Genomic DNA, 27,752 nt, shown 5'->3' with positions numbered 1-27,752 from the left:
TGCATAGCGTGCATGTGTGTGGGTGTGCGTGTGTGCACACGTGCAGCAGGCTAACCACTGGGCTATGATCTCTGTTTACATCACTATCCTCTGCATGGCCCTAGACTTGAGACATTGCTGGCTGTGCTCAGCTTCATGATCATGTCTCTCCTTCCCTAACCTGCTATGAAGATTAAATAAGATAATACCTAGAAAGTATTTGGCTTCATGTAACATACATGCTGCTGCCAAGTCGCTTCAGTTGTGTCCGACTCTGTTGGACCCCATGGACTGCAGCCTACCAGGCTTCTCCGTCCATGGGATTCTCCAGGCAAGAACACTGGAGTGGGTTGCCATTTCCTTCTCCAATGCATGAAAGTGGAAAGTGAACGTGAAAATGAAGTCACTCAGTCGTGTCTGACTCTTAGCGACCCCATGGACTGCAGCCTACCAGGCTCCTCCATCCATGGAATTTTCTGGGCAACAGTACTGGAGTGGGGTGCCATTGCCTTCTCCATGTAACATACATGCACACTAACAAATTTCTTTAAAATCACATTTTGTTTTTTACATTTTTTTAAAGGTTGTTTTTTGATGTGGACCATTTTAAAAATCTTTATTGAATTTTTTAATAATATTGCTTCTGTTTTATGTTTTGGTTTTTTGGCCCAGGGGTATGTGGGATCTTAGCTCCCCAACCAGGGATAGAACCCACACCCCCTGCGTTGGAGGGTGAAGTCTTAACCACTGGACCACTAGGGAAGTCCCTAAATTGCATTTAAAAAATTGTACTAAAATAGACACAACATACAATTTGCCATTTTAGCTATTTTTCGATGTACAGTTCAGTGGCATTAGGTCTATTCACATTGTTAGGCAACTGTCACAGCTATCCATCTGTAGAACTGTTTTCATCATCTCAAATGGAAACTCTGTCCCCCTTAAACACTAGCCCCTCATTTTCTACTTCCTGCAGCTCCTGGCGACCACCGTTTGCACTCTGTATCTCTATGAATCTGTTTCAGGTACCTCGTATAAATGAAAGCATACAGTTATCTGCCCTTTTGTGACTGACTGCTTTTCCATAGCATAATGTTTTTGACGTTAATGGCAACATGAGTGCTGAGAGGATGCTGCTAGAATGAAAAACAGTTCCAGGAGGGCAGGTACTCTCATTTGGCTGTAGAAATTAAACAAATACATATTTTCCGCCCCTGGTGGAGCAGTGGATAGGAATCTGCCTGTCAATGCAGGGGACACAGGTTTGATCCCTGGTCTGGGAAGAGTCCACATGCCGCAGAGCAACAGAGCCCGTGTGCCACAACTACTGAGCCTGCGCTCGAGAGCCCGTGCTCGACAGCAAGAGAAGCCGCTGCAACGAGAAGGGCTCCACCGCAAGTGGAAAGTAGTCCCCGCTCTCGGCAATTAGAGAAAGCCTGCGTGCAGTAACGAACACAAACCCAAAATAAAATACATACATAAAATACATATTTTCTCAACCCAAGAGCAGACAGTGCATCAGGAATGGGGAACATTTATCATTCACACAAATTATTTCTCATTATCTCTTATGAACACAGAGTTCCCTGACAACGGTCCTTTCTGGGCCTCTTTAAACAAACAACCCTCAGTGTTTCCACCAATGAGCCATTCCAGCTATGGTATCACATCTCTTAAAAAGTCATGTAGAAGTAGTCAAGTGATGGCTCTCAGGGGAGCTCTGAATCCTGTCACACTTTCCACAATGGCCTGTAAATTCCTACTCTTCCTATGAAAGACAAAACAGAACAGGTTGGAAATCTCTTTAAAACAGAAACTTTTACTGAGCTCAGTTTCAGCTACGTAATCATCTCAGATCTTCACATTCTAGCTTACAGTGAAAAACATACATAATTTAGCTAAATCCTATTAAAGAGATGGATGACAAGCTTATTGTTCCATGGTGGTTATGCTGAAGTGAATTCCATAACTTCTGAATTTTCAACCAATCTTTTACCCTGAGAATTCTCTAAACATCTGTGCTACTTATATTCTAGAGATCTATATTTCTTTATTCTTCAGTATTTGCATGTGGCGTACATATTTTTTCTCTTGTTACATTATCTGAATAAATATTAATTTCTCCAACAATAAAGATGATGTTTAAGTTTACCCGGGTCATACTCAACACACATCACTTGTATGTGATTGGTATTTCTGTCACTATCATGAAGTCGCTTCTTTTTCTTACGGCTATATTTGAGTGCATATGCAAACTTCTTTTAAAAAAATCCCCAAACATCAAATTATCATTAATTATTCACAGCCTACCATGGACCCTATTGTAAAATCCTTGGAAGTAGAGTGGTGAAGGATGCACAGAACTTGCTCATGTGGAACTTGGGTCTTGAAAAATTCTACTCACATATGCATTTTTAGTGAGCACTGAAGCTTATTATTAGGGTTTCCTTGGTGGCTCAGTGGTAAAGAATTCGTCTGCCAATTCAGGAGATGCGGGTTTGATCCCTGGGTCAGGAAGATCCCCTGGAGAAGGAAATGGCAATCCACTCCAGTATTCCTGACTGGGAAATCCCATGGACAGAGGAACCTGGCAGGCTACAGTTTACGGGGTTGCAAAAGAGTCTGACATGACTTAGCAATCAAATAAAAGCTTATTAACCTAAGTAATGGATGGTCATAAACCTCGACTCAAGCCCAAGAAGAATCTTGGTCTCATCAGGTTTCAAGCTGTGGAAACACCTGTATTAGTACAAGACAGAAGAGACCCTCCTCCGCCAAAAAAAAAAAAGAGACCCAAGGTTAAAATACTTGACTGAATAGATACTGATATTGAAAGTACATTCTTTAAACAATGGCTAGGGCTTCAAAAGAAAGACAAAACTAATAAACAGCTGTTCTGAGACACTTTAAGAATTTTGCATCACTGCTGATGGGCTGTCAGAGGCTCTCATGTTGAGCAGATGGAGAGATAAGAATGATGACTTTAATTTTATAGGTGATAAAGTGAGCCTAGAGATGTAAATCAACTGCTCCCAAACCAAGAAACCAGAGTTACCATCAAGAATAATCTTGTTCTTCTTATTTCAGTGCACTGAGCTTCCCATTGCATTCTCAAATCAAAGCCATTTTCTGTTTTTGAGTAGCTAAGAAGATTAGGAGACCCAGGATGGTACAACACTAACTTTGTAAAGGAGGCACTGGTATCAGAGTGTGGGGAACCTTCTGGACTGTGGCAGATCTATTTTGCATAATGCTTGCACAATAAGGATCTTAGATATGATTAAAGGGATCAGATTTTTCTCTTTTCTGATGTCTCAAATGCCACTAACAGGTAACAAAACTGCTACATAATTGGACCGAGATTTAAAGGCATTTAAGTAGCCTGGCAGGCTACAGTCCATGGGGTCATAGTAGTACGACACAGCTGAGCAACTGACAAAACTATAATTCAAAAAGATCCATGCACCCCTATGTTCATAGCAGCACTCTTCACAATAGCCAAGTAATGGAAACAACCTAAATGTCCATCAACAGATGAATGAATAAAGATATGGTATCATATATGTATGTATATATATATATATGTATATATATATATAAAGGAATACTACTCAGCCATAAAAAGAATGAAATAATGCCATTTGCAGCAACAGGGATGCAACTAGAGATGATCATACTAAGTGAAATAAGTCAGAAAGAAATACCATATGATATCACTTATAGATGGAATTTTAAATATGACACAAATGAACCTAGGTGTGAAACACAAACAGACTCACAGACACAGAGAACAGACGGGGCTGCCGAAGGGAGGTCGTCAAGATGGAGTGGGAGATTGGGGTTAGTAGACGTAAGCTTTTATGCGTAGAATGGATAAACAACAAGGCCGGACTGCAAAGCACAGGGAACTATATAACTATATTCAATATCCTGGGATAAACCATAATGGAAAAGAATATAAAAAACAATGTATACATGTGTATAGCTGAATCTCTTTGTTGTAAGGTAGAAATGAATACAACATTATAAATCAACTATACCTCAAGAAAAATATAAAGACATGTAAGTAATCTTTGTGAGGTTCACAAAGAACATCAGATAATATTAAGGTCAAGATGATGGCATGCCCCTTACCAGGAAAGAGTATAGAGAATTCCAGTTCTCCAACCCTAGGGGAGAGGGAGAGACAGGCCCTGAATGACCACTGGAAGGGGGAGCCAAGCAGGAAATCATAAGGGTGCAGGGTCCAGAGCCGTGACAGCCCTGATGTGCAAACACAGAAAACAAAGGGCTCTGCTTACCACCCAGTTCTAGGAGGACATTAGCTGCTGCAGCTGCTGCCTGAAGGCGCACCCTGGGAAGAACTCATGCTGAGAAAAAGGATGAGGCCCCCTGTGCTTTGGAAAAACAGGCCCCTTAGATAGTTAGATGTATGGGGATTCCCTGGTGGCTCAGATGGTAAAGAATCTGCCTGAATGCACGAGACCAGGTATGATCCTTGGATCAGGAAGATCCCCTGGAGGAGGAAATGGCAACACACTCCAGTATTCTTGCCTAGGAAATCCCATAGACAGAGGTTCGATCTCTGGGTTGGCAAGTTCCCCTGGAGGAGGAAATGGTAAACCACTCCAGTATCCTTGCCTGAGAAACCCCATGAACAGAGGAGCCTGGCAGTCTACAGTCCATGGGGTCACAAAGAGTTAGACACGACTGATCGACTAACACACAACATATTTCAGGAAGAATTTTATTGAACCTAGATTCTTGCATCTTCCCATACAGAGTAAAGTGCTAAAGTCATTATCTGGAGATCCCCATTCTTTGTGACCAGAAGTAATCTTTTACCAAGATGTATTCTTAACTGCCTGCATCCTCAAGCCAAAAATCATATAGAAACCAGCTTCTCCCCTATCTCTTCAGAGTAGTTTCCTCAGAGCTACTGAGAAGCTGTCTCCCAGGCTACAGTTCTCAGTAAGGTCCCCAGATGAAACCTGAACTCATCTCTTATGTTGTGCATTTTCCTCTAAGTCAACAAAATTATCAACAACTTGACAATCTATTGGACTTGCTGTCCTAAATGCAAAATCTATGACCCTCAAGGTGAGACAGAATACACTTTTCACATGAACTACAACTTGAGGCTGATGTTGTCATTTTCTTATTTGTATACTAGTTTTTTACTGCTGCACAAAATAAGATATCTGAATAAAGTCAAAAGCTTTGTATTCTACTTTCCAAAATGAAGTTTTAATCCTTTGACTGGCCTAGTGTCAATTTCTAATCAAATTAATATCCTATTGCCTAGCACTAATGTATCCTTCAGTGATATGAGGAGGGTCTCACAATATAAATATCCAATTAGTTTTTATGAAAGGAAATATTTTGATAGGTGAGACTGGATAGGGAAAAACCAACAGTTTATTCTTTACAGAGCTACTCTTACTATGTAACAAATAAAATTGATACTGCAATCTAAACACAGGAAATCTAATAAAATAATTTACACAGAGATGCAAAGAATATACAAATTTCTGATTAATACATACCTTTGCTAGTTAATCTCCTAAACAGAAATTAAAGTGATATGCTATATCATTATTTACATTTGAGGGCAATTATTAACACCTAATGTGGGGTGTATGGTGGCAAAATTAGCATATTAATAATATTATGCTTTCACTGTCGACTGATATAATCATTTTGAAAAGAATGATTATAGCCAGAGACATAAGAACATTCAAACCCACTCACTGTGCAAATAATTCCACATCTGAGAATTTATCTCAGAGAAGTTATTTGCTGAAAACCATATGCTCAAAATTGGTGTGACAGATTTATTTATCTATAAAAGAGAAATTATGGAATTAACTAAAATTAACTAACAATAATTGACCACTCTATTTGGAAGAGCTAAGGCATCAATAAATCCACACAATGCTGTATCATTATGGGATTAAAGTGATTACAGGGACTTCCCTGGTGGTCCAGTGGCTGAGAATCCACCTTCCAATGCAGGGGACATGGGTTCAATCCCTGGTTGGACAGCTAAGATCTCACAAGCCCCTAGGCTGCACACTGCAACTAGACAGACTCATGTGCTCCAAGTAGACAAAACTCATGGTACCCAGTGCAGTGCTTCCCACCCCAAAAATTATTAGAAAGTACAGCTGAAGGCAAAAGGCAGAATCCTGCAGTCTGTACTGTAGCTCCAACTAAAAAGTATGTATGCCTGTGGAAAAGGAATGGGATGTGATTTGCCAGAAGAAAAATATTTGACCCAAAGCAGTGAGATTCTCACGTGTTCCTATGCACATTTCCTTTAATATTTCTTCTATTTTTAATGCTAATAACTTCTAATTACTTTGACATGGAAAGCTCTCTTTCAAGGGTTTTCGGTTTTAACAATAAAAGTAATGTGGTAAATCTCTTTAGGATTGCAGATCCTTATTTAGGTAAGATGCGATCAAACATCCTGGCATCTCTAGGTGACAAACCATATATTCTTGTGTTCATCCTTAAAACTGGGGGAGAGGGGGTTTCCCAACCCCAGGCCAGGGATTGGTACTTGCCTGTTAGGAACCAGGCTACACAGCAGGAGATGAGCAGCAGGCAAGTGAGTGAAACTCCTCTGTATTTACAGCTGCTCCCCATCACTCACATTACGACCTGAGCTCTGCCTCCTATCAGATCAGTGCAATGAATCAGTGCAATGCAAAGAAATAGAGGAAAACAATGGAATGGGAAAGACTAGAGATCTCTTCAAGAAAATTAGATTCTCATAGGAGCTCATACTCTACTGCGAACTGTGCATGTGATGGAGCTAGGTTGCATGCTCCTTATGAGAATCAATCCCAAACCATAGCATCCTCTTCCCCCAAAGTCCATGGGAAAATTCTCTTCCATGAAAGCAGTCCCTGGCTTCCTTCAGCAGTCCCTGAGGGCTGCTGCTTTAAAGAATCCTTACAAATACTAGCCTCCAAGACTTTCTGACATTATACATCCATTTAAATACAAATTATACCTGAAAAATGGTGCAGAAATCTGTACCCTTAGATCACTGTTAGTTTTATAATATATGGGAATACAAGGGCTCCTTTCCCCCATCAAAAGTGCTTAACAGTATAAAGGTAAATAAAAAGATAGAGTAAAATTTCAAAAATTATGAGACTTCTTGGAATATTTACCCTCCAATATATTTTTTTATTCTCATGGGCTTATTTCCATTCAGGAGCTCTGGTTATTGAACCATTTGGAAGTTGAGCTTCTCTTGGAGAATCTTCCAATGCTAGGAGATGTTGACATATATTATACATGGACTCAAATATATGAATATAGTTTGGGAGGGTTTATAACTAGCCTCTTTGCCCCCTGGTACTGGATCCACTTAGGAGTCTCATTTCACAGGGTTGTTATTTACTTTAATCTTTCTATCTTTCTTCTAATATGCAAACAAGAAACAACTCATAACTTTCCCTTGCTGACTCTCCTGATACCATAGTTTGGGATCTCAGAGCTAAAGTCTTTTATTATTAGCCACTGAAGAAAATGTAGGTGAGTATGTGCATTCCCTTAATAAGGGTAGGTGCTATGCTAAACAGTCTATATGTACTGGGATTAAAAAAAAATCTTACAAATATTTACAAATACAAATATTAGCAAGGTGAAAAGACAGCCTTCAGAATGGGAGAAGATAATAGCAAATGAAGCAACTGACAAACAACTAATCTCGAGAATATACAAGCAACTCCTACAGCTCAACTCCAGAAAAATAAATGACCCAATCAAAAAATGGGCCAAAGAACTAAATAGACATTTCTCCAAAGAAGACATACAGATGGCTAACAAACACATGAAAAGATGCTCAACATCACTCATTATCAGAGAAATGCAAATCAAAACCACTATGAGGTACCATTTCACACCAGTCAGAATGGCTGCGATCCAAAAGTCTACAAGTAATAAATGCTGGAGAGGGTGTGGAGAAAAGGGAACCCTCTTACACTGTTGGTGGGAATGCAAACTAGTACAGCCACTATGGAGAACAGTGTGGAGATTCCTTAAAAAACTGGAAATAGACCTGCCTTATGATCCAGCAATCCCACTGCTGGGCATACACACTGAGGAAACCAGAAGGGAAAGAGACACGAGTACCCCAATGTTCATCGCAGCACTGTTTATAATAGCCAGGACATGGAAGCAACCTAGATGTCCATCAGCAGATGAATGGATAAGAAAGCTGTGGTACATATACACAATGGAGTATTATTCAGCCATTAAAAAGAATACATTTGAATCAGTTCTAATGAGGTGGATGAAACTGGAGCCTACTCTACAGAGTGAAGTAAGCCAGAAAGAAAAACACCAATACAGTATACTAACGCATATATATGGAATTTAGAAAGATGGTAACAATAACCCTGTGTATGAGACAGCAAAAGAGACACTGATGTATAGAACAGTCTTATGGACTCTGTGGGAGAGGGAGAGGGTGGGAAGATTTGGGAGAATGGCATTGAAACATGTAAAATATCATGTATGAAATGAGTTGCCAGTCCAGGTTCGATGCACGATACTGGATGCTTGGGGCTGGTGCACTGGGACGACCCAGAGGGATGGAATGGGAAGGGAGGAGGGAGGAGGGTTCAGGATGGGGAACACATGTATACCTGTGGCGGATTCATTTTGATATTTGGCAAAACTAATACAGTTATGTAAAGTTTAAAAATAAAATTAAAAAAAAAAAGAGAAAAAAAAATCTTACAAATATCTGGAAACGCAGATATTATTATACCCATTTTTTTTTTTTTTTTTTTTTTTTTTACAGATAATGAAACCAAGGCTCAGAGAAAATAAAAAAAACTTGCCACATCACAGAGTTATTAAGGGGATACTGTAGTATCCAAAATCAGGTCTCACTCTATACAAACATTTGCTCTTTTTCATTTTAATCCTTCCAATTTATTTTTATGTTACAATGGAGCTGAGTTGATGAACAGTGTTATATTAGTTTCAGGTGTACAGTAAAGTGAATAATGTATACACACACACACACATATATATATATATCCCCACTCTTTTTTAGATTCTTTTCTCATGTATGTCATTACAGATTATTGAGCAGAGTTCCAAACACTTGCTCTTCATCACAGTCAGATAAAGCTGAAATCACGGGTAACAGAACTAAATAAATGGAAAGACCTGCATAAATCTGAGAGATCATTTGTATTTGGAGGACGGAAAGGAGACAGAGGGAGTGACGACTATCTTGGTCTAAAAATAATGGCACATGTTGCTGTCATAAAGGATATTATGTTAAAGAAACTGACAATGCAATAATACCAGAATTCATAAAGAGATAAAAAGTATACTTAATACTAGTCAGAGGCATATTTTTTTGCACTTGGCAATGAAAAAGTAATTACTTCTACCAAACTGCATTGGTTTACTCATTTTATTTTAATGCAAGGTGAGTATTAAATGTATAATTTCCAAATGTGCTTTTTTATGCATTTACGGTTTGCCGTGACTTCAGAATGTACAAGTGATATAAAAACTGAAATCATACTTGACTAGAACAAAAATAAAGGCCACAGAGCTTATTTAATATCCTAAAAAATTATTCTATAATACATATACATATATATATGTTTAAAAGTCCTCTCCCATTTATTTTATTGTATGAATTGAAAGAAAAGTTTCTGTCATTGGGGAACTTTGGGAATGACTAGATGTAAGTGTTAAATAGCAACAAAATTAAGTCTTGATTTGTTCAAGTTTTGTTTAGTTGCTATGTCCAGCTCTTTGTGACCCCATGGACTGTAGCCCACCAGGCTCCTCTGTCCATGGGATTTCTGAGGCAAGAATAATGGAGTGGGTTGCAATTTCCTTCTCCAGGGGATCCTACTGACCCAGGGATCAAATCCGCGTCTCCTGCTTTGGTAGGCAGATTCTTTACTGCTGAGCCACCTGGGAAGATCTTATTCAAGTATAGTTAACTTAAAATACTATACTAATTTCAAGTGTACAACACAGTGATTCAATATATTTATATATTACACATCATACAAAGGTATTATAAAATATTGACTAAATTCCCTGTGCTATTATATCTCTGTGACTTATTTATTTTATAATTGGAAGTTAATACCTCTTAATCCTCTAAAGTCTTTGTAAAGATTTATTTTTAATCTATAACCATTAAAACAAAAATCCATGTATTTATCAGCCCTATTCAAACACAAGTGTTAGTTAAAATGAGGAGTGACTAGGCATTAGGAAATAAAACTCTAGGATTGGGAGAGAGGAAGCATCTTAAAAGGGTAAACATGCTTGTACAGATTCTCCATAAGACTTCAAGATAGAGATGAGATTAACTAACAGATAAATTATTTAAGTAATTATTCTAGCATCACATAGACTGACATTCCAATTTTTAAAACTATAATATTTTTTTGCACCCAATTTCATGGATAAAAATATTCAAAATGATCAGTGGAATAGATTTGGCAGTTTTGATGCTTGGCAATTTGGGTTATAGATTATAATTTTTTGAATTTATAACAGAATTCCTCGGCAGAAACTACTACTTTAGCAGCTTTGAGTGTCTGATGATGTTCTTAAAAAGCAGGCAAGTTTATGGAAAATGATGATTCCAGATGTCTTTCAAAACAAACAGGTATTGAGCAATCTGAATGAAACATGGGTGGCACTTGAAAAACTAAAAAACATGTGAAGTATCCAACACCTAGAAATCCTTTATAATTAGTGTGTACATTGCCAGCCATGTCAGAGCCTAAGAAATATAACTCAAGTGTACAAAGTCTAATGAGAGCCAACACAGGAAGGAAAACTGTGTCTCTGGAAAATTTCAAGTGAAATGCATTTTATATATACATATATGTATATAATGGATAACAACAAGGTCCTACTGTACAGTAGAGGGAACTATATTCAGCATCCTGTGATAAACCATAATGGAAAAGCATATGAAAAAGAATGTGTCTGTGTTTATATATATATACACACAAGAATTGTGTGTGTGTGTGTGTATGTATGTGTATATATATATATATATAAAACTGGCTTGGGTCTAAAGCAGAAATTAACACAACACTGCAAATCAGCTATATGTCACCAAAATAAATTAAAAAAAAATAAAATGAAGCATAATAAAAGATCACTGAAATCCAGTAGGTTAAGCAAAGCATCTTAGTGCCTGTGCTACACTTCTGTATGCTCCAACCCAAAACAAATGATTTCCAAACTACAGGTATTTCTTTGCAAGTATTTTTTTTCCCCTCTGTGAAATTAAATATAGCACAGGTTGGCACAATTAGAAACAAAAGCGGCAACCTAGAAAGAATTTTTTGACAAGCTGTACTTCATTGATTCTATAATGATATTTTCGTGACCTATTGCATAGATATCTCTAACCTTATGAATTTTACATGATACAATTCACATTTGGGTTCTAGAATTATTTACTTATTTTCCCAAAGCCTTCCCAGGAAGGGGACTAGTATAATATGCTCTTTACTTTAAAGGTTCTAAACTAAATCCAAAGACCCAAACACCACATCCCTGTGAGGTAAAGCTCTCTGCTTAAATATTTCAAACATTAGACTCTCATTTTTGAACTTCATTAAATATAAAAAAAAAAAAAACTTTTAATGTGACAAACGGCAATCAAATCTTAAATTGCAACCACATAGGATGTCACGTTATTCTGATTTACATAGAAAAGCCTCAGAAGCAGCTCAGTGGCTGGGCTGTCCCTGAAGCGACAAGTGACTGCCTACAGCTGGAAAAAGCATTTTCATTTTCCACCAAATTTCTCCGCCTCCCTCTCTCTCTCTCCCCGGCTACTAAATCGATCTCACTAAGATACACTTTTTACAACCAAATTCCAGTCTTACTGGCTTCCACTCCATGGACACTGAGGTAGTCACACTGTGAATGCCAACATTTCTGGCTAGATAAGAAAAGCTTTGGAAAAGCAAAGTCACCGAGTGATTTTTGCTTGAGTTCCTTTACAAGGCGGTACATCCCTGTTTTCCTGCAACCACACCGTGCATCTGGGCTGCCTCCCTGCCCGCAAGCTTACCCCAGGAAGAAGGCACTTAGTTTGAGGAGACATGAGGCGTCTGTCAAACATAGCAGCCCAGCTCCAAGTGGGCCCAGCTCTCCAGAGGCCTTCACAGGAGCAAGAACTCAGTAACAAAGCTCCGGGCAGCCAAGTCTTGTTTTGCTGACCAGCATTGCAACAGCTTTCCTTTTTCCTCGCTGGCTTGTGGGGTGTGCTGTCTTGGCCAGGGTGACTTTCGAAAGTTCCTCAGATTACAACAGTGCTCTCTGTTCCAGAACCACTTAGGCGGCCAGAGGAGTCCATCAGAGTCAATTAACTAACGCAAGTGGGAGGGCCTCTTTTCTTCTCTGAAAGACGTCAGCTGGCTTGGAATTGAGAAGCCTGCAAACTTGTGAAAGCCAAGTCATGTTTCATGAAGATCAGACGCATGCCTCCGGGCAGCCCTGTTCGAATCGGCACTTAGACACTGTCTTCACTAGAGAACTACAGGTTGCAGAACTGTTTCCCTTCAAGGAAATGAGTGGAACTGAAGAGAGTCTGGAGTAAAAGTGAGGAACATTCTACTTTCGCCCAGTGAAGAAATATTTCCTCTCTTCCCACCTCAGAAAGTGGTATCTTCCTTTTGATTTTTTTTTTTTTTAACGTGGACCATTTTTAAAGTCTTATTGAATTTGTTACACCACTGCTTCTGTTGTTTATCTTCTGGTTTTTTGGCCATGAGGCATGTGGGATCTTAGTTCCCAGACCAGGGGTCAAACCCTCATACCCTGCATTGGAAGACAAAGTCTTAACTACTGGACTGCCAGGGAACTCCTGGTATCTTCATTTTGTGGTTACCTTTCACATTCTCAATGTGTATGAAAAATATAATTTTTTTTTCACAGTCAAGTAAGTATCACTTGGATACATTCAGTTTCAATTTGAAAACTTTTCATCAAAAGATTTCCTTCAAAAGTGAAATCGTAACCACAATACGGTGAGAATATTTACAAAGCGTGCAACAAAGGATTACCAGCCAGAAAATAGAAAGAACTCCTATAAGTCAATAAATAAAATACCCACAATCTTAAAAAATATGGGGAAAAAAAAACCATGAAGAGATAAATCATTGAGAGAAAATCCTAATGGCTAATAAACACGATAAAATGCTTGACTTCACTACTAATCAGGAGTACAAATTAAACTCACAATTTATCATTTCATACTCAGTAGAGTGGAAACATTTAACATTTTAAAATTCCAGATCTTGGACAGGATGTCAAGCAGTGATTGGCAAATTATGACCGGGTTCCAAATCTATCCAGCTGTCTGTTTTGCATAACCCACATGCTAAGACTGTGTTTTATATTTTTAAATGGTTCAAGAAAATCAAAAGAAGAACTGTATTTGGGAACACATGAAAACGATACGAAGTTCAAATTCCAGTGTCCTTGGGTAACGTTTGTTAGAACATCGTCAGGCTCATTCACTTATGAACTCTCCATGGCTGATTGTGTGTGACAACAGCAGAGTTGAGTAGCTGTGACAGAGACCACGTAGCACTTCAAGGCTTAAAGCTCTCCTACTAAGGGGACTTCCCTGATGGTCCAGTGGCTAAGACTCCATGCTCCCAATGCAGAGCGTATGGGTTTGATCCCTGGTTAGGGAGCTAGATCCCACATGCTGCCACTAAGAACTCGCATGTTGCAACTAAGACTGGCACAACCAAATAAATTAATTTTTTAAAAAGCTTTCCTATTCAGTCCTTCACAGAGTTTTGCCAATCCCTGATGCAGAGCCACCAGACTTTTATGCATTGTTGGTGTGAGTATAAATTGGTACAGTCATGCAAAAGACTTAGGAGAATGTCATAGGAGGTAGACGTGCAGGCCCATTAATGGGCACTCCATTCCTCAATACGCACCCAGAGAAACGCTCACACAAGTACACAGGGAGACGTAGGTCCAGAATGTCCCTAGCAACACAGGGGTTATAGTAAAAAGTGGAAGCCAAACTCAATGTGTCTCAAGAGGAAAGTGGGTTAACACAGTTGTAGACGGTATTCAGCACTAAAAGTGACGGAATTCTAAGTACATAGATCACTCTCCACAAACATAAGGTGGAGAGAAAAGAGTAAGTTGCAGATCTTACCTTAAGAACCTGTGATGTGATTTGTACAGGGTTTGAAAATATGCAAAAATACCATTAATTGGGTTGGCCAAAAAACTCACTTGGGTTTTTTTATTTTATTTTTTTTATTTTTAAACTTTACAAAATTGTATTAGTTTTGCCAAATATCAAAATGAATCCGCCACAGGTATACATGTGTTCCCCATCCTGAACCCTCCTCCCTCCTCCCTCCCCATACCATCCCTCTGGGTCTTTCTATAAGATGTTACCAAAAAACCCAAGTGAACTTTTTGGCCAACCTAATACTTTATGGATGAGCCACAAATATAAAGATAAATATGAAAATAAGTACCAAACCCAGAAGAGTGGTTCCATCTGGACAGGGGGACATTTGGAGGGCTGATGGGGGCAGGGGCAGCTCTATGAGTGATATTTTCTCTCTTAAACTAGGTTGGATCTGCACCACTGTTCATTATATTGCTGTCTGCATTATTTTGTATTCTGAAAACGTTCATAATAAAGAAATGAATTAGGAAAAAGAGTGAAAAGAATCATGCTACAACAAGGGCCAGATTATTATAGAGACGTTAAAATAGATAGGATAGGATATGATCTTTGTTAGTAAGGAAAAGATAAAAAATAGCCTGATATTTTTTTCACATTAATTACTCCACTGTTAAAAATATTTAGGAAAAATGTTGAAAGGGGGGGACTTCCCCATTGGTCCAGTGGTTAAGAATCCTTCTTCCAATGCAGGGGACTCTGGTTCTATTCCTGGTCAGAGAACTAAAATCCCACATGCTGTGGGGCAACTAAGCTGGAATGCCACAACTAGAGAACTCACCCACGGCAATGAAGACTCAGCGCAGCCAAAATTAAAAAAAAAAAGTTGTAAGGGAACATATGAATTCTATTTATAGTGGCTGCATCTGGGTAGTGGTTTTGAGCATGGTTATTTTCTCTCCTCTTTAAAAAATTAGTAGTTTTAAAACTTTCTACAATAGGTTTTTATTACTTTTCCAACCTTAAAAAAGAGTTTTAAGTATTTAACAGGCAACCAAGGATTATCTAACTTTCTAGGGAAATTAGAAACTTGAGTAGTTACTATGGATTGGGATATTTTATGTCTCTGTGAGGGCAGATATTAACACGTAGGAAACTGACAGAAATGCAAATGAACTTGTCCAGAAGTGAATTTGTCTACTGCTAATGATTTCTGCATAAAAGATAAACACCTCGAATTTTTATTTCTTTGCCCTGCACAGCATTAACCAGTTTTGTATCTAATTTAACAATCTTAGCCCAGTATTTTTTCTTTCAATAGCTATAAGTACCCTGTCTCTCCCATAATCCTTTATTTTTTTTAATTTTATTTTATTTTTAAATTTTACATAATTGTATTAGTTTTGCCAAATAATCCTTTAAATGGACTTTACCGTCCTGCTGGTTCCCTCAATGAATGTCAAAAACACCGTCAGCTCATATTCATTCTCTATTTGTTTGAGAGAAACAATCTAAAATTTTTTGGAAATTATACTTGGACACCAGTTTTTCAATTTGAAACAGTTTATTTTCTGCCAGTGGCAAACACGATGGCTTGCTTTCCAAATCTGGCCCCACATTAGTATATCATGCCACTAAAATGCCACCACAATGGAAAAATATTTAATGCATACTGATGCCAGGCAAGCACAAGACAAGTGGCGTTTGAATAAGAGGAAGGTAAGGTATGGAAATTCTGAATGAGGCATACAAGGATTTCAAAGCCTTTCTAAGCACTGATAAACTTTCTAATGCTAAGCAGCAGTATTTTCTTATAGCATTCTTTTCACACTCTAACTCGGATTTCTTTTTCTTGCTTTCAAAATGGGATTAAAGGGTATTTTCTTGTAATCTCTGGGAAGACGATGAAGAGAGAAGCTGAGGAAGAGAGATTAGGGAAGAAGTTTAAGCGTCAATGACAGACTATTGAGAATGAAAAAACAGGCCTGGGGATAATTAAGGCGAAAATTAACAGGAGTCACTGAGAATTTCTTTGGTTATAAAGCATTTTCATTGTTGGGTACTGGAAAATAAAAAAGGAACCAAAAAATAAAAAAATAAAAACACCACCACCACACCATCCTTGCCACCCCTCAGGTTCCCAATCTTTGAAAAGGAGGTTAGACTCCTTTTCAAAGATAATGTTCAGGATTACATAAAACATTGAGTCTGTATCTGACATAATCAGAAATGCAAAATAAATATTCGTTTTTCTTGCTATAATTCAATGGTTCTCAACTGGGAGTGATTTCACCCCTCAGGGGACATTTAGCAATGACTAAGAAACATTTTTTCTTGCCACATGGGGGGTGGTATGGATGGAAGCCAAGGATGTGACAATGCCCGGGTCACCCCCCACAACAAAGATTTATCCAGCTCAATGCGGCAATCGTGCTGAGTCTGAGTAACGAGAAGGTACCCTCTGCATCAATGCCATGGATGGGAAGGACTTTAAATTATAACCCAAGACATGATGTGAGATTCCATTCGTTCTATCAGGTTGCCTAAATGGGGTAGGGGAAGGGACAGGAGAAGAGACCGCTGTGCGTGCGGCAGCTCCAGAACAGCTCCTGGGAGCTCAGCCAAGTGCCCGGTTATTCTATGATTCTCTGTGAGAGGAGCCCCCAGAGATGACTGAAGTTGCTTGGTGTCAGATTTCAGATGGAAGGCCCTGAAGTTTCTGCAGTCCTAACTGGCACGCATACCTCTAATCCTGTGCCTTCCAGTCTCCTTCCACCGCACCCCCAACTTGACCTCCAAGTCTTTGCTACACTGTGAAAAAAGCTTAATGAAAATGACATTTTAACCAGAGAACTCCTTGAGTGCTATTTTTATAACCAAAGAGGCAGGCTTGCTAATCTGCCAAGAGAAGGGTTCTTTTTATTGCTGTATTTGTATTCCCAATTGTTACTGCCTGTCTACGTAAACAGAAAAGCCTTGGAGGATGGCTTCGGTTGCACCAAATCCTCTTTCTGAGACAACTTTCCCATGTGTTGTTTTAAACTTTAAAACAGCAGCAGACCTTTCTGGATGAGGAGGTAGTGGCAAAAGGATAAATATGTTTTGTTGCCAGGAGACAAAAAAAAAAAAAACAACCCAGAATTCTAGAGGTCACATATTTCAAATGGCCACTCCAGACTTCAAAGTCCAGACTGTTTACCTAACCAGCAAGGATTATGAAAAAAAGAAATTCCCTTGATCACACCCCAGTTTAGAGTTTATGCCTTCAATAGCATTGTCTTTGATTACAAAAGGCCATGATATGTGTACAAATATGGATAATTATGGCATGCATTAACCAGACAGTGAATCATAATAGCAAAACAAATCTCTAACATGTGTCGATACTCTAAGCCTCACATGTGTTTTTTGTAAATAACAGCCAAACACATGGTTTTCTCAAGAAGTAAAAATAGGAAACAATTCCAAATGTCATAGTAAACAAAAACTAAAAAACAAAAACAAGAAAAGTCACATCCACAACTGAGTTTTCCTTCCATCTAAGTTGCTACTAATGAATTTTTTAAAATATTTATTGGAATATAGATGTGTTACTAATAAATTTTATTTATTTATTTTACTTCATGGGACAATTCTAACAGAGCTATTGGTTACTGACAGAGAAGAAGGTAAGCAAGAGGAAAGCAATTTTGTTCCAAAACTATACTATTTAACCCAAATAGTGGTACTACTGAATTTCCTTTTTCAGATTTTATTCTTCTAAGTCCCAATTCATATAAATGCCAATGAAAGGAAAATCTTCATTTAAATCAGAGCCACTCAAATAAAGGTCCTCTCTTTTTATTTCATAAAAGATTTAGCAGTGAGAACTCACCTCGCTTCTTACCCCTTTTTTCTCTTTGATAAAATAGCTGTCTTTTTCCATATCATAGACTTTATCACTAGTTAAGAATTTACACTGGCTAAACAACTTCCTTTTAGAGATGTGTTCATTTCAAACATATGGCAACCAACTGACCACAAAAGCTGAAAGGGACTCTCCTGCAGCACCCATCTTCCTGTTTGCCTTGTGACTAGAGAAGATATACTTGAAAATATCCTTGAGTATCGTTATTAATGAGAAGCCCCAGTAACTTTCAGCCAAAGCTGCCACTTTGAACAATTCTAGGAATAATGGAAGGGAAGAGGATGTTTTGAGGGCCCTCTGATCTCTTTATACCCTCTGACCTCTTTATACCCTCATAGGTCTGTTCCATTGTAAATTTGACCTTGAAAAGGTGTAGTTTGTAATTTTTTGGTACTTGCAATCTGCATTTAATATTGTAAAACTCTCTTTCCATTTCATTAAATGTCTTTCCATGGTTAAAGATGAAAGAAAAGCTGCTGGCATTATTTACGATAGCCAAGACACGGCAGCAACATAAGTGCCTATCAACAGGGGAATGGATAAAGAAGATGTGATATGTATATAGAATGGAATATTACTCAGCTATTAAAAAGGATGAAATGATGCCATGTGTAGTAACATAGATGGACTTGGAGGGTGTTATGCTAAGTGAAGTGAGACAGCAAAAGACAAATACTATATGATCTCACTTATATGTGGAATACAAAAAATAAAAAAATTAGTGATACAACACAAAAGAAGCAGACAGAGAGATAGAGAAAAAAAAAAAGTGGTTATCAGTGGTGGGGCATTACAGGGGTGAGGGAGCTGGAGGTACAGACTACAGAATATTGTCTTACTATTGTAAGACAGGCTTAAAGATGAATTGTACAACATGAGGAACACAGCTAATATTTTATAACAATTGCAAATGGAAATTAGCCTTTAAAAATGTATAAAAATTAAAAGAAATTAAACAGGAAAAAAAGAAAAATGGCTATCGTAGTTGAATGGATCTATATGTCAATGTATTATATTTAATGTTTCAATATTTCCCTTCAATACAACTGTCTTTGTATTATTTGCTATGAGGTGTGTCCTGGGGGATTAGGAAGGTTACATTACATGTTGGTTTTCTTCCCTACTGTTTTGAGATACCCCCTCTGGTCTCATTTCCCAATCCTCTTTCCCCAGCCTTTCTTTGTCTTGCTGTCTTATGGATTTTCCCCCTCAAATTTCCACTTCTCACCTGTGTTAAAGGAATGAGTACTTCCCACTCCTGGAACCCCTTCTTTCAGTATCTGTGAGGTGTGGTCCAAAATATTCAAGCCTCTGAGTTCCAGGCTCTTGGATTGATGCCAACTAGACACCTCCCCATGTTGATGAGTCTTTTTAAGAGTCTTACGTGCTTCTAAAAGAACTACTGATTCTTCCCCTACATGGGCAGTCTCGCACATTAGGATGAAAAGAACCCAGGGCCCCTCCTGTGATCCAGACCAAAAACTCATAAGCAAGTCCTGTCCACCCTGGCGGCCAATCTTCATTACCTGTTTCTTGACTTCCTTAGAGAGAATCCCTGATTCATGGCAGGGTTGCTGTCTGATCCCCAGAGAGAAGCCAAAGTGGTCTCCTTTTTTTAAAGCATGGATTTGCTTCTCTCACTCTGCTGCTTAAAAATCTCCTAGTAGCTTCTCATTTCAACTGATAAAACCATAGTGTTCATGGCTTGGTCAGAATGGGCTTCTGGCCACATCCCTGTCCTCAGGGCCCCTCACTCTGCCCTTTCCCTGCCACGCTGCTGCCACCCTGGCCTTCCCTCTGTCCACAGACCAGGCCAAGCACGTGCCTGTGTAAGGGCTCTGTACTTGCTCTGCAGCTGCTCAGAAAGCTTTCCCTGTTGACATGAGCCTGGCTGCCTCCGTCTTACATCACTCAAGTCTCACTTCAAAACTCATCTCTTTGAAGAAGCCTCCAACCTCTGGGACTGAGGTGCAACTGCTAACTATCACTTTACCCTATTTGATTTTCTTTAGAGTAATTGCAATAGTTGAGGGCATCTTATACAATGATTTGTACACCATGTTGGCCTTCGCACTGTGATAAGGGTAGAATTTATAGCTCATCAACCACGCTAGTTTCAGATTTAATGTCCCCACCATGAACACGCTCTCTTATTGTTGTTAGAGTCACCACCCGGTCCACAGTCCAGTAAAACCTGGATTTACAGTCAGGAAAATGAAGAGTACACTAGACTCAGAGCCAGGAGAACTGAGTTTCCACTCTGCTGCCATGAACTGACTGGTTAGGTGACTTGTGCACGAAGTCCGAGTCTTTCAATGCAAAAAGAGGTTGTTCAACTAGTCACTCAAATTGGAGGTTAATCACTTTGTCCCACTGTTAACAATTCTAAAACTATTATTTTAGTAAACATGTTCAATGAAAAAGTCTTTATGTAATACTCTCAGAGCTGCTAACGATAATCTCTAGGGCATTCACAATAGGATAAAAAAATTAGTTGGAATAACTAGTATTTGATTGGTTAATTTAATTTTCATCTAGTTTTTGTTTAAACTAAAGCCATTGCCATTTTCAGTAGTCATGTATGGATGTGAGAGTTGCACCCTGAAGAAGGCTGAGCATTGAAGAATTGATGCTTTTCAACTGTGGTGCTGGTGACGATTCTTGAGAGTCCCTTGGTCTGCAAGGAGATGAAACCAGTCAATCCTAAAGGAAATCAACCCTGAATATTCATTGGAAGAACTGATGCTGAAGCTCCAATACTTTGGCCACCTGATGCAATGAGCTGACTCATTAGAAAGACCCTGTTGCTGGGAAAGATTGAGGGCAGGAGGAGAAGGGGATGACAGAGGATGAGATGGTTGGATGGCATCACTGACTCAACGGACATGAGTTTGAGCAAGCTCCAGGAGATGGGTAAATGACAGGGAAGCCTGGTGTGCTGCAGTCCATGGAGTTGCAAAGAGTCAGACAATGCTGACTGAACAACAACAAAGCTGTTGCCATAGTGAATCCTGAAAGGAGTATACCTGATATCTAATTACATTTGCATTCGAGTATATAATATATACCCATATGGAGCCTGTCAAACATTTTAAGTATTAAATAATGTTATTTTAATGACTTATTTATGTTATCATTAAAAAGAACCTGGAATTCTTTTAAAATTCCAGTTTTACTATATATAATTGATGTGTAAAATTGTAAGATATTCATATTGTACATCTTGGTGATTTGACATACACATACTTTTTAATTGAAATATAGTCAACCTGCAATATTATGCTATTTTAAGGTATTCTATATAGTGATTTGACATTTGTATATTATGAAATGGTGACCACCACAATGAGTCTAGTAACTATCTGTCCCCATATAAAGTTATTATAATCTTACAGGCCATATTCCTTATGCTGTATTTTACATCCTCGTGGCCTACTCATAATTGGAGATTTGTACTTCTTAATTTCCTTTATCTATTTCCCCAGCCCCTAACTGTGTGGATCACAATAAACTGTGGAAAATTCTGAAAGAGATGGGAATACCAGACCACCTGATCTGCCTCTTGAGAAATTTGTATGCAGGTCAGGAAGCAACAGTTAGAACTGGACATGGAACAACAGACTGGTTCCAAATAGGAAAAGGAGTATGTCAAGGCTGTATATTGTCACCCTGTTTATTTAACTTATATGCAGAGTACATCATGAGAAACGCTGGGCTGGAAGAAGCACAAGCTGGAATCAAGATTGCCGGGAGAAATATCAATAACCTCAGATATGTAGATGACACCACCCTTATGGCAGAAAGTGAAGAGGAACTAAAAAGCCTCTTGATGAAAATGAAAGTGGAGAGTGAAAATGTTGGCTTAAAGCTCAACATTCAGAAAACGAAGATCATGGCATCTGGTCCCATCACTTCATGGGAAATAGATGGGGAGACAGTGGAAACAGTGTCCGACTTTATTTTTGGGGGCTCCAAAATCACTGCAGATGGTGACCGCAGCCATGAAATTAAAAGACGCTTACTCCTTGGAAGGAAAGTTATGAGCAACCAAGATAGCATATTCAAAAGCAGAGACGTTACTTTGCCGACAAAGGTTCGTCTAGTCAAGGCTATGGTTTTTCCTGTGGTCATGTATGGATGTGAGAGTTGGACTGTGAAGAAGGCTGAGCGCCGAAGAATTGATGCTTTTGAACCGTGGTGTTGGAGAAGACTCTTGAGAGTCCCTTGGACTGCAAGGAGATCCAACCAGTCCATTCTGAAGATCAGCCCTGGGATTTCTTTGGAAGGAATGATGCTAAAGCTGAAACTCCAGTACTTTGGCCACCTCATGCGAAGAGTTGACTCATTGGAAAAGACTCTGATGCTGGGAGGGATTTGGGGCAGGAGGAGAAGGGGACGACAGAGGATGAGATGGCTGGATGGCATCACTGACTCAATGGACGTGAGTCTGAGTGAACTCCGGGAGTTGGTGATGGACAGGGAGGCCTGGTGTGCTGCGATTCACGGAGTCGCAAAGAGTCGGACACGACTGAGCGACTGATCTGATCTGATCTGATTCCCACCCTCTGATAACCACTGGTTTGCTCTCTGTATTTAGTCTGTTTTTATTTTGTTTTTCAGATCTCACATAGCAACGCCATCATACAGTATTTATTTTCCTCTGCCTGACTTATTTCACTTAGTATAGTATCTTCTAATTTATCCGGCCATCATGTCACATATAGCAAGATTTTATTTTTTATGGCAGAGCACTATTCCATTGTACATACACCCATATCTTCTTGATCCATTCATCTATTGATGGAGACTTAGGCTGCACATCAATGTTCAATGCAGCACTATTCATAAGAGCCAAGATATATACCATTCAATACATTGTGAAAGGATTTCCTCCAAGTTGATTGATTATTATCTCTCATATTTACCTCTTTTTTTGGAGGGGCATGAGAACATTTATGTTCTACTCGCTGAAGAAATTTCAATTATACATTACAGTGTTTTCAACTATAGTCACCATGATTACATTAGAATCTAGATCTTATTCATCTTAGAGCTGAAAATTTGTACCCTTTCATCCTGTCATCCCATCCCTCAGCCCCTGGCAACTACCATTCTACTCTCTATGAACCTCTACATTTTAAAAGCACAAATTTATGAATTCAGTACAATAAAATAAACAAAACAGATCTGGAGTAAACAATGAATTCAGGATAAAGGTACTACAAAAAATATATAGGAAAAAGAATGTATATATGTGTATAACTGAGTCACTTTGATGTACAGCAGAAATTAACACAACACTGTAAATCAACTATACTTAAAGGAATTATAAGACTGCTAAAATAAGATTAAGAACTTAAATTAATAGTTCTTACCATGTGATTTCATTTTACTAATTCTCCAGTGAAGTAGAGAAACTAATCCTACTTTCTGGACATAAATTCATGTGAATCACAAAAATGTAAAAAAAATTGTTTACTCCCTGATTTTGACTACAAACATATATTTTTTAAACTTATATTTCCCCCACTCCATTATTTTTATAGTAAGAGATGACTTAGGAGAACCATCTCCAAGAAAAAAATATATTCCAATCACGTTTAAAAAACATGATAGGCAAGATTAATTATTTGCTTTTTTGAAAAGAAAAACTTGAGACTATTTGTTTTGTTTGCGGAACACTGGGATGTATTACAAGCAGAAACCTTCATGTTTTAAAATGAGATGAACAACTGCTTTGGACTTTATTTGGGCAAACTTTTCTTTCTCCTGAGTGTTTATCATTCTCTTTAGTAACACGGTTGTGTATCCATATCAACAGTATTTATTTCTAAATGGCTCAGAATACACACATTTAATCTGAACATATCCTAGACCACAGCTGAGGGAAGAAAAGATCAGAAAGGCAATCAAACACAAAAATAAAATCCTTACAAGCGAATGAAAGAGCACAGCGATCTACCACAAGTGAAAACTGGAAAACATTTCTATGTGTGGATTAGGAGTCCTGACTGCTTTCAAGATGCACATTCTTCCAGTAAGTGGTTCTCAAAGTGGCATCTGAGGACCCTGAGACTATACCTCAGAAAGTCTGTGAAGTCAAAACTGTCCTCTGAGTATCACATGAAAAACTAGAGATACTGTAAAAATAAGTGTTGGGGAGATGTGAAGAATTTTATATTTCTTTATTCTAAATATCAAATGAGATCATATACCACAAATCTCCAGCCTAGGGTCTGGTTTGTACGTGCAGGTCAGGAGCCCTGCAGCTTGCCTAACTCCAAATAATAGACAATTCATTTCATTGTACCCCATATCTAGGTCTACTTCAATGTAAGGAGTCTTTGCAGGATAAATGTCTTAGTGTGAAATACTAATACAGACTGACCTTTTTTTTTTTTTTTTTAATTATAGTTGACTGACAATACTGTGTTAGTTTCAGGTATACAACATAGTGATTCAGTTAATTTTTTTCTGATTATATTCCATCATAGATTATTACAAGGTACTGAATATAACTCCCTGTGTTCTACAGTAAAACCTTGTTGCTTATCTATTTTATGTATAGCAGTTTATAGCTGTTAATCCCATACTCTCAATTTGTCCCTCCTTCCCCCCTTTTGGTAACCATAAGTTTGTTTTCTATGTTTGTGAGTCTGTTTCTGTTTTGACTATAGATCCATCTGTATTATTTTTTAGATTCCACGTACAAGTGATAAAATATTGTGCTTGTCTAACTTTGCCTGACTTACTTCACTAAGTATAATATTCTCTAGGTCCACCCATGTTGCAACAAATGGCATTATTTCATTTTTTCTTATGATTTACATATTTATAAATAATATATATTTATATGGCTTCCCCAGTGACTCAGTGATAAAGAATCAGTCTGCAATGCAGGAGACATGGGTTAAATCCCTGGGTTGGGGAGATCCCCTGGAGAAGGAAATGGAGCCCACTCCAGTATTCTTGCCTGGAAAATCCCATGGACAGAGGAGCCTGGCAGGCTACAGTCCATAGGGTCACAAAAGAGTTAGACATGACTGAGTGACTAAAGAACAATACACACACACACACACAAACACACACCACATCTTCATAAGCCATTCATCTGTTGATGGGCACTTGAACGGTTTCCATGTCTTAGCTATTGTAAATAATGTTGCGGTGAACATTGGAGTGCAAATATCTTTTCAAATTAGAGGGTGGTTTTTTGTTTTGTTTTGTTTTGTTTTTTTCCAGGATATACACTCCTTTTAAATTAGGGTGGCAGAATGAGCTGTTTCTTAAAAAAGTCCCAGTCTTTGATATGTTTTGAGACCTAGTTAGCAGAACTCCTTAAGCATTATGTGTAGACCAACCACATAAGTATGACTTAAGTATTTTCAAGTATAATAGCGGTTAGCCTGTGAATTACATCGCGCATGATATGTAAGTGGATAATCCAAGCCAAAAGGACCAGGTACACACTCCCACTTTACAGTGTTTCTTGGCCATGTTACAAAGTGGAATCTCTGGGAAGCTTTAAGTTATACTGGTGACTCCATACCACCCCCTGAGAGTCTGATTTAATTGATCTGGGATGCAACATGGGTCAGAGAAGGCAACGGCACCCCACTCCAGTACTCTTGCCTGGAAAATCCCATGGACGGAGAAGCCTGGCGGGCTGCAGTCCATGGGGTTGCTAAGAGTTGGGTACGACTGAGCGACTTCACTTTCACTTTTCACTTTCATGCATTGGAGAAGGAAATGGCAACCCACTCCAGTGTTCTTGCCTGGAGAATCCCAGGGACGGGGGAGCTTGGTGGGCTGCCATCTATGGGGTCGCACAGAGTTGGACATGACTAAAGCGACTTAGCAGCAGCAGCAACATGGGTAGGTAGAGTTTTCAAAGCTCTCCAGGTGATTCTAACATGCAGCCAAGGTAGGAAACCAGTGCTTCAGGGCCAGGTATTTTCTCCTGTTTTCTCGGCTGCCTTTATCATTCATTGTTCAGTCTTTCAACCTTGAATTCTCTTTGCTCTTGAATTTATACCATGAAACCTAGCACATGATGCCTTTTAATATCCTTAGATGGCTGTATGGAGATTGCCATGACACAGACTGTCTCCAGGTGCCTTGGATCTTTTTAGGTTCTCTTTTCAGAACTGGCTATGAAGTCTCGTCAGCTCCCCACAGGAAGTTCTTTTTTGTATCTAGTCCTACTATCATGTTTCCAGCCTCTGGCACTTCTTATCTATCCTCAATTTCCATTTTGCCTTCACTTGGGTCTTTGACACAAATCTCAAACCAGCCCTGCAGGTTCCCACTCCATCCTGATTCCAAAGGCCCCAGCCTGCTGAACCCTGGAAGTTGGTCAGATATTGTCTTAAACTTCTGCCCTCGTCGACTACAGACACGAATGTGGTCATTAAAAAAAACACTGGAGGAGCAAGTAAGTATTTCCAGATGTGCTTATTTCCACAAGATAGCAGTGAAGTACATCTGATACTTTGGAGACTAAAGAAATGAACTGAAAGAGAATTATGCTGTTTTTATTATGAACACGTAATGGATATACTTACAAGAAAACATGTTCTTTATATAACAGTCATGCTCTTTTGTGGTCATTTGACTTGGACTCTGAAATCTGCAGGTGCTTTGGAATACCATAAGAACACATTTCCAGGCCTGATCTCCAATGGAATGAACAAATCAGGAATGTTCTCGAATATCAGTATTTAATATCATGGAAATCTGAGTCTTTTGTCTTCAAGGGAGGGTGGCCTAGGAAAGTGCTTTGAAAAATCATTACTTCCTACTCACTGAATTTGAAGAAGTAGAAGTTGAAAACTGAAGTGCAGCCCATGGTGTGGGGAGTAAAGCTCCATAGTCCACAGAAAGATGGGGATCTTTTAAGGCAGAACTTCTTCAAGCTGACTTGCAGTGTGTAATATAATGCCGTTAGATGGTGCAACAGTCCTGATGCAGTCCCACCTGCTCTTTTCCCGGATGGTAATACCATGCATCTTTTGTTTGTGGCTCTTGCATAAATGACCAAGAAAGAGCAGAGCTGGGTCAACACCAAATTGCACTTTGGGTAACCCAGACTGAGCAAAGACATGCTGGAATGTGATTTTGATTTCAAAGCTCCATTTGCTCCAGAGAAAGGCTTTACATCAACTATTTATTTTGGATTTCCACATTTAATTCAAGGTAGTGCTGATGAGAACCATGTTTCATTCATCCTCAACTGACTTTTCAATTTATTTTTCCTTTTCTTCAAGTGAGTTTCTTTTCTTTCCATTTCAGCATTCTACTTGAATTAATGATAGTTTCCCCTGTCTTCTACTGCTAATTTATCTTGAAAACGGAAAGCAAAAAAGATGAGCACAGGAGTGAAGCCAGTGAGAATCAACATCACAAAGAACTAGGCTGAGTCGACTCTTCTGCTGAACAGCTGTGTGGCCCAGGGAGACTAGTGACTGTTGTCGACAGGACCCAGTTTCTGCAGCTAACCAGTGGAGACACTCTGGGGTGGACACATAACTTGCAGTGCGCAGTGCAAAATGAAACTGTGACGCCCTTTGCTCAAAATTATCAAGAATTTCCAGCAAGCGTTAACAGATTATCAACTCCAAGGCAGGACCTTTCTAAATAGCATAGGTCGCATGCCTGTATGCACTAACC

General features: G+C 38.8%; 1 protein-coding gene across 5 annotated transcripts in view; it reads right to left on the bottom strand.

Annotated features, from left to right (window-relative positions):
- The window catches only part of CACNB2 (calcium voltage-gated channel auxiliary subunit beta 2), a 428,799-nt gene that overhangs the window by 193,207 nt on the left and 207,840 nt on the right, over positions 1-27,752 (bottom strand). Inside the window, exon 1 of one of the 5 annotated variants that reach the window (XM_055543952.1) lies at positions 12,083-12,552. The exons of the other annotated variants lie outside the window; for them this stretch is intronic. Coding sequence (XP_055399927.1) covers positions 12,083-12,133 — 51 coding nt within the window. The 5' untranslated portion in view covers positions 12,134-12,552. Of the gene's footprint in view, positions 1-12,082; positions 12,553-27,752 lie in introns of those variants that run through there. 5 annotated transcript variants of the gene reach the window in all.

This window comes from Bubalus kerabau, chromosome 13 (assembly GCF_029407905.1).
Source record: "Bubalus kerabau isolate K-KA32 ecotype Philippines breed swamp buffalo chromosome 13, PCC_UOA_SB_1v2, whole genome shotgun sequence".
In the NCBI taxonomy this organism is placed as follows: Eukaryota; Metazoa; Chordata; class Mammalia; order Artiodactyla; family Bovidae; genus Bubalus; species Bubalus kerabau.
Note: the sequence above shows the minus strand (reverse complement) of the source record. Positions and strands in the feature narration are given on the sequence as shown.